The sequence below is a fragment of the Magnolia sinica genome, chromosome 10, assembly GCF_029962835.1.
Source record: "Magnolia sinica isolate HGM2019 chromosome 10, MsV1, whole genome shotgun sequence".
NCBI lineage: Eukaryota > Viridiplantae > Streptophyta > Magnoliopsida > Magnoliales > Magnoliaceae > Magnolia > Magnolia sinica.
In genome coordinates, this window is record NC_080582.1 from 69,327,207 (window position 1) to 69,334,928 (window position 7,722).

The 7,722-nt window shown below is 39.2% G+C and overlaps 1 protein-coding gene across 1 annotated transcript; it reads right to left on the minus strand.

Annotated features, from left to right (window-relative positions):
- Window positions 1–567: 567 nt before the first annotated feature.
- LOC131216929 (uncharacterized) lies at window positions 568–7,722 on the minus strand. The gene is made up of 5 exons (XM_058211563.1): window positions 7,556–7,722; window positions 6,896–7,463; window positions 5,384–5,793; window positions 3,196–3,294; window positions 568–1,005 (listed from the first exon to the last, which is right to left on the minus strand). The coding sequence occupies exons 1-5, from the start codon at window positions 7,681–7,683 to the stop codon at window positions 795–797; spliced, it is 1,416 nt and encodes a 471-aa protein (XP_058067546.1). The 5' UTR covers window positions 7,684–7,722; the 3' UTR covers window positions 568–794.

Below are 7,722 nucleotides of genomic sequence, written 5' to 3' on the forward strand. Positions count from 1 at the left end.
CCTAGCCCAGCCCTAATCCCTCAAGCCCCGGCCCTAGCCAAGGCTAGGACCTAACAGACTGAAAATGCCTTGGCCCTTACCGTAGCCCTAATAAGCTAGGCAGCCCAAACTCAAACTTATAAGGAAAAGAGTCAAGTGATCAAAGGTTTCAACATGCCCAATTTCAGTGGTCAATGGGTTCGCCAGAGGCCCAGAGTAGAGGATGCTCACTAGAATTAATGGTTCTCACTGGGCTCGGATATCATGAAATTTTCAAAATCTAAGAGGGGGTATCATTAATTTTTCAAAAACTAAGCAGGGATCGTGTATCCTCCTATTATTTATTTATAATGATTGTTTTACATGAGAAGAATTGAAATGGTGGTGAGAGAGAGAGAGAGAGAGAGAGAGAGGAGCCTGCACGTGACAGGTGGATTTGCTGCCACCTACATGTATGTGGGCTTAGGAAACCTCATATTAAAAGTAGAATCCTTCAAAAATACCACAGTATTGGAAGTAACCCAACACACCCAAAAGCAAATGTTCACAATAGAATTCGCTAATGCATCCAAACACAGATGGAAAGCATTTGCCAAACAGTATTCGGTAAACCATTGTTTGCCTTCCAAAACCAATTCCTTAATCAGCAAGAAAATACCCAGTTCATAGCATTTACACTCATCATTATTTGATGCATTTCTGCAAAATTTACATAGGAAAACCACCTAATGTTTCTTGGATTAGTGCACCATGAAACAGATTGGTGTTTACATGTTGAGGCTTGACATCCTAAGAACTTTTCATTTCTGCTTTTCTTACCTTGTCGTCCACACATACACCTGGCCCCCACCAGTGGCGCCAGCCAAAGTCCCAACCTTAAACGGATGTGCAGCAAACCGGCATGGAATTGCAGTCATGTACGGGCTTTCTAGAGACGTCGTTGTCTTGTTGACTGTGGATATGACATCCACTTCCCTTTTAGTATTACCCACAAAGAGATTCGAATCATCCCATCCCCATATTGCTCTGTACCAGCCAAGCAAAAGCAAACATTGTTAAGAGAAATCAGGACGATAATCCAGAAAACAACTAATGCAAATGTGATGTTCGCATTGGATGTGTATGAACGATTCCTGTGTGATGTGTTAGAGAATCACAAGGCATTCAGCAAGGTGCTTTTGTGCTGATCCCTCCTTGAGGGGGAAGACATCATGCAGATTGTGACATTCGGACCCATTGGAAAGGGTGCCCAAAACCATAGTGACAAATCTCGCTCTTGGCAATTCCTCAACCCAGATATTTCTTGGGAGATTTCAAATTTTGAGGTTTTTAATTATCAGGAAAATCTCTCTAAAAATAAAATTGTTTGAAAATAGTTATTTTAAATTAATAAATAACTTTAAATTTTAAATATGTATTCATATAACAAACTCCTTAAGTTTTTTATTATTTTTCTTGATAATATCATAATAAAAAAACCAACATTTTAAAATCTCTCAACATGTTGTAGATCTCACCATAATACCATTTAGTGTATTTTTTGCCATATCATGCAAGATTTTCAAAATCTTGGTGATATTTGTCACATTGCTCAAAATGAGACTCAAAAAGGTATTGTGCCAAGTAGTACATGTATTGACTAGGATTGCACCCCCAACTGTTGGATATCAAGGCTGCCTCTCAAGCAGCCATTGCCCAGTGCAGACAAGTATTCGGATGCTTTATTGAACTGAATTTCGTTTTTCAATTCATTGATCATGTTTGTGTAAGAGGAAAACCATCAAAATCTAAGAAAATGGAAAAGGTTTTCCACTTATGTGACCTAATATTTTGTTTGGAAAACAAAGAAAATGGTAAATTCCACCAAGCAATCATTAGCCTCTTTCTATAGTTTGGATTCTCGAGCACAAGACACAAGGCAACCATTGTGAGAGAAATATGAGATTTTGTGACTTAATAACAAGACGCCCCAAAGTAGAATTTCCAATCCCACACCAAGGACTCCTCCAATCCAAACCTGCCCATTCATTATAAGAAATGATGCAACTTTGGATGACACCATTTTATTTCATAACCATTAAACCTCTATTTGAAATTCCTTTTTTTCAACTAGGACTAGAAACGACAGTAACAGTAATCTGGGGGTTAGTCCCTCTACTTCTGTCTAATTGAATTATTGTAATTCAAGTGAATTGAAGAGCCAAACGCAGTCTAAATCTATTGCACAAGCACAAAAGGTTGAATAGTGACTTTGCCACCAACAGTTTCACCTGCACATTGTCAGCTCTTTTGTGCTTAATTATTGATTTCTCAAGCATCGAGGAACGCATCGTGCTTTTCTTTTTAGTAATTTAATGGCATGCTAAACATAGATGTTGAATGTTATGTGTATAAATGTAGATCCCTGATATATTGTTCAAACATGCAAAAAGATTTTTGCATTAAACATGCAATCTTGGAATAGCATATGGGTAGGAAATACATGTCCATCAATCTTCCCTACTGAACTGGAATTTTCAAAGATCATGCAAGGCCACTTCATTTCCATCACAGCTTGTTACAAAGCTTGTAACTTTTTTTGGGATAGTGCCATGAGAATGAGATAGAAATAATGTGATCTTTGTTAATTTGAAATGCATTTATTAGTCTGAAGAGTGGAAATGATCAAAGTGCATGGTCACAATTCATTTTGATTGTGCATCCCAATAGCAGCCCTAAGGAGCATTCTAGATGCTTCAAAGCAAGAGTAAGATATTTCAAACTTTAAAAAGACTGCTATGAACATTAACCTGATTAACAAGATGGTGCGCTTCACGGAGAATGTGCTCCTTTAATTCTAGAAGAACATGAATTGTTCATGAATGTGTTTTGGTTGTATTTTCTTTTCAAGGGCTAAAATATTCATGCCTAGAATTAATGTGTCCGTCAGTACAAGTTCTACACCACACATGACTATGAAAAGGCCCCACTATGAGGATCATCTAGTACAAAAAATCAGCCCTATCCAATCATCAAGGGTGAAGAGTGCAGAACAGTATGAAGACAAATGAAAACGACTGCAACATCTTCATAAAGGTTGCAAACACAGGGAAAGCATACACTAGTTCCAACTTAAAAACTGATCCCAAAAAAAATGAAAGAAGAGAGAAAAAAAATTCTAGCACTGTTTCCAGAAAGCAACTGAGTATATCAAATATGATTAGAGCAAAAAAATACCTGAAGGTAGAAATCCATTTACTAGTCTGATTGTAATGGGGAATCATAGTCATATCTTCAAACTCAACACCACTCAGTAAACCAACATTGTTGTCATAACTGCATCAAACAATTCCAACAAAAGGCCTCAAAGAGTCAGTTTCATCATTACCCCAGACAGAATTCACAAGTTTGCTCCATCACCGACATATGTATTCTCTTTTATTATCTGCATGCCATCAAGGTGTTAGAGGGAAACAAATCCACTTGCTGCTGCTGCTGCCTAGATCAGATTGCAAATAAATAGGATGTGCAAACAACATATATAACATGAAAACGTACTCCTGTCTGTGGAGAGTTGAGGCTAATAGATTTGGAACTTTAAGCTAAATTTTACCAAAGAGGTGAATGTTATATAAAACAGACTGGATGGACGAACTTATGGCCCTCGAACTCAATAATCATAGTTCACCAATATGGTGGAAGTGTGTGTGTGTGTGTGTGTGTGTGTGTGTGAGAGAGAGAGAGAGAGAGCTATTGTATATACACATAAAAGTACCGGCATGTCTGGTTTTCCAGAGATCCACAGGTCTGACAACAATCTCCATGTCAGACACCTAGACAAAATACCCAGTCCAGGCCACCTAGATGACCACATGATGATTTAAAAAAACAAAACAAAAGAGGTCATATAGATAAGCATGCAATTTAACTGGCTAGATTGTAGAGTGGTTTGTTCACCCACTGGTAGAAGGGAGTCCTGGTGTAACTTAGCAACACCAGGATCAGTAGCCACATTTCTCAAACTGGACACTAACATAGGGAATGCATTTATGTGATTTAACTTAGTACACCACTATCCATGGTTAATTCTTGTCTGTTCAAGATATTAATATATTATACACAGATAACCTTGACAAGTTCTGGAAACAAGATCTTTGCTACATGCACACACATCCACAATGGAGCTCATGTACACCCACACATGCCAGCATGGCACACAGGTGCAAGATCCAATCCATCCATCAAGTTGGTCTGACCTTCCACATGTTTTCCCAAAAATAAATCTGATTAACTGAGCATGTGGGTGGATGGGTTAGGAAACTTCAGCCAAGTTTTTCAGAGCTGTACATTTGTTTTGCAAAAATGTGGTCCACCTGACCATTGGATCAACCTAATTCTTGGGCTAGGGCATTAATATAGTGGTTCCTTTCTGATGGATGGATTGGATCTCAGGTCTATCATGCCGGGATGCGTGTGTGGCATGTACATGAGCTATATCACACTCACATCACGTGTGCACTTAGAAAAGCTCTCGAAACAATATTATAAACATCTAAAGATGAAATGAGAAACCATGTTTTGATTGGCAAAACAGAATTTGCAAAGCCAACCCAAAATAGTTGGAACAAAGCTATGATGATGGTGGTGATGTGATGACAACAATGGAGAAATGAACTCCAAAACAGGTGACAGGTCAGTAGATGATCACTTGGACACAAGTAAAAGATTTCCAGATTTATCACTCAGTAAAGGAAAGATCTATTAGATTGAGATATTTTTAAGGTTCTACAAGAAATTCATAAATCAAAAGATTCAAAACCAAACCAATATCAAACTAAAAGAACAGAAGGAATAGATTACTTCATTTGGTACACTATAGTAATAAAATTGGTCCTTTGTAACTTCATCTAATAGACTAGTATGGGATCCAAATGCTTCAGGACACAGTCAATGTCCTAATTCACCCACTATGTACAAGTGGGACCCATGGACCCATGGATCCATGATCTTGATCATTGATTACTATTCATAGGAGCACTGACGTGGATGTGGTGTGACCCAAAGATCTCCCAAACTAGAAGATCATAAACCTTAAATCAGTGGCCTACAAATAGACAATTAAGAATAAAATACAGCAACTGTCTATAGAGAAAAGGCCAAAGATTGAATGGGCACTATCTTCCAATCTTGGACATTTTTGGAGCATCCACCATCCCAGTGGAATCAATCAGATCACCAAACCAAGGGCCCCATTTGAACAGACTAGCTACAGCAAGAAACTAAAATTCCTGATGCATCAACCTATCATTACACTGTCTGAGAAGATTAAAAGAAGACAATCCACACACTTTTGAAAAATTAGATGGAGATATATATATATATATATATATATATATATATATATATATATGTATAAATGACAGACCTTGTTGTTGCAAGACAACTTCCACTGGGTGAGAAATAAGCAGAATGGACAGCCTTTCGATGATTAACTCTCTTTAGGCATTTCAATCGATGGGCACCACTGGCACTTCTCAAATCCCATATGCAGGCCGTGGCATCCGTTGAACTTGTGGCCATCAGATTGGTGTTCTCAGTATTGAAATCTATGGAGTTGATCCTCTGATCATGCAAATTATATATGCTTGAGATCTTTCCTGCTCGCTCATCCCATAACTTCAACTTCCCTTTACCCACACCAAAATACAAGGATTTGACATCATGGGGTCGTTGGGAAAGAGAGAAAATAGCATCATCGCTAGAATAAACCATATTGAAAGTCTCTTTTCCAACATCCATCAAACGAATGTATCCATCATAGCTGCTGGTGGAAATCTAGACATTGCATCCAATTAGCAAGTTAGTTCACTTCAAATCAATGAAACTAATCCAACATATAGATGGTTGACAAGAAAATTTTAGAGAAGGGTCACATAAACATCAATAAGGGTACTCATCAAAGTAGGATTTTGAATTGTATATTACACATCTGGTGTGGGTGTGGGTGTGGGTGTGGGTGTTGAATGCTACATTCCCATCCCGTGTGTGTGCATGGGTGTACACATGTGCATGTGAGATCTAGGCCATTCATCAGCTGGCCAGCTCTATGTATGTCCACTGCCCAACTTGAAAGTCAAGTTGGAATGTTAAATTAGATTTCTTTTGTGCTAAATCTCCCTAGAGTCAGTGGAGGAGTTTTTTTTTTCCCCTTAACAATCCCTATTGTTGCTGCAAAGTTTCCTGAATTTAAAGAGGGACTGATCAAATGAAGGTCCGGGGTCCCAAACTGAAACCCGGCAGCAAGGCAACAACCTTCTCCAAAACATTACGTTCTCAATGAATTCTTGCCATTTGGATTCCCTAATCCAAACCATCTTGCGAGCCTTACTATTTGGATTTGGACCAAGCTTTCATATTTTATCAGTTTTATAATTGCTTTAAAATTGAAATTGGGATGAAACAAGAATCTCACCTAAATCACAAGCCTCATTCCCTAAGAAAATATTTGCCCCCACACCAATAAAAACCAGGACGGCAATGGGTTGCCAGCAATGGTTATTGTCATGCTACAGTTTGCAGCACTGAAGAAAAATCTCAAACACTTTGAAAACCAGATGTACCAAAATGAATGTGACTATGCAATTTAGAAATTATACTTGCATATGACACCCTCACACTTCTTTCTCGGAGTGAGAGTATGGTCTTATGATGGTCTCCGAAATTGATGAGCGAGGGATCTCTGGAACTACATGGCAGTAAATCTGGTTTTTTTTTTTTAAAAAAAAAAATGCAATCTATTGAAGGGATTGAAAAAAGCATTATATCATAACAATGCAACTTCATCATAATCATGAATTCAATTGAAACATCTTCTCATCAATAAAGAGAAACAAAATCAACAAAATGCCAAAAATTGAAAAATACCCAAATTACATACCTTTGACAGGATTGGTTCAACTGAAATCCCTGAAATAGGAGCCGAATGTGGGCTGTAGAGATAAACCCCATTTCCTCTCTCTTCCTCACAATCCACATCCCAAAACCCAACATTACCGAGCTTGTCACCTACAACAACCATTGTCCGTTCCTCAGATGGAAAGAACGCCACACTGAGTATCCGTGCAGGCAGCATCCGAGCGATGTTGTCTGGTTTCAAAACCAACGACCCCAAATCAAAGCAATCAACAGCTACACTCTTCTTCGAGCGAGTCAATGGCACGTTCTCCGACATGTCCATGATCGTATCAATAAGCTGGCGATTGGAGGACACACGGCCGCTGTAGGCTTGTTGCATAGGGAGCCGTCCCAATTTCCGGATCAAAGGGTCAAGATGAGAAGATGAGTTGGTGGGTTTTTGAGGGGAGGCGGCAAGGTCATCTTCAACGCCGCTTGCAGTCGAGGCATCAGGTGGGATGCCACGGGACCGGAGGGAGCGGCGGATGACGATGGGGGATTTGGTCTTGGGTTTCTTTTCTGGGGTAGTTTCGTACCCTTTGATTTCGATCCTGGAAGGGAAAATAAGAGAAATTCAAGTACAAATGAATAGAAACAGGAGAGAGAGAGAGAGAGAGAGAGAGAGAGAGAGAGAGAGAGAGACCTTTGGCGTTTGGGAGCAGAAGAGAGCTGATTGGATTTTTGATGGAGTTTGAGAGAGGCCATCATCTGATCATTGCGCTTTATGTTCTCCAACCTCCTTCGCTCGTAGTCGGTGAGAGCCAATGCCATCGCAGGCACAGAGAGAGAGAGAGAGAGAGAGAGCTGTTG

What these genes read in the sequence shown, in the direction of transcription:
- LOC131216929 (XM_058211563.1), bottom strand. Translation starts at nt 7,683, where the DNA reads ATGGCATTGGCTCTCACCGACTACGAGCGAAGGAGGTTGGAGAACATA. An exon ending in TTGAACCAATCCTGTCAAAG is followed by an intron (nt 5,794 to 6,895) that starts GTATGTAATTTG and finishes TGCAATGTCTAG; the next exon opens with ATTTCCACCAGCAGCTATGA. An exon ending in AAATGGATTTCTACCTTCAG is followed by an intron (nt 1,006 to 3,195) that starts GTATTTTTTTGC and finishes TGGCTGGTACAG; the next exon opens with AGCAATATGGGGATGGGATG.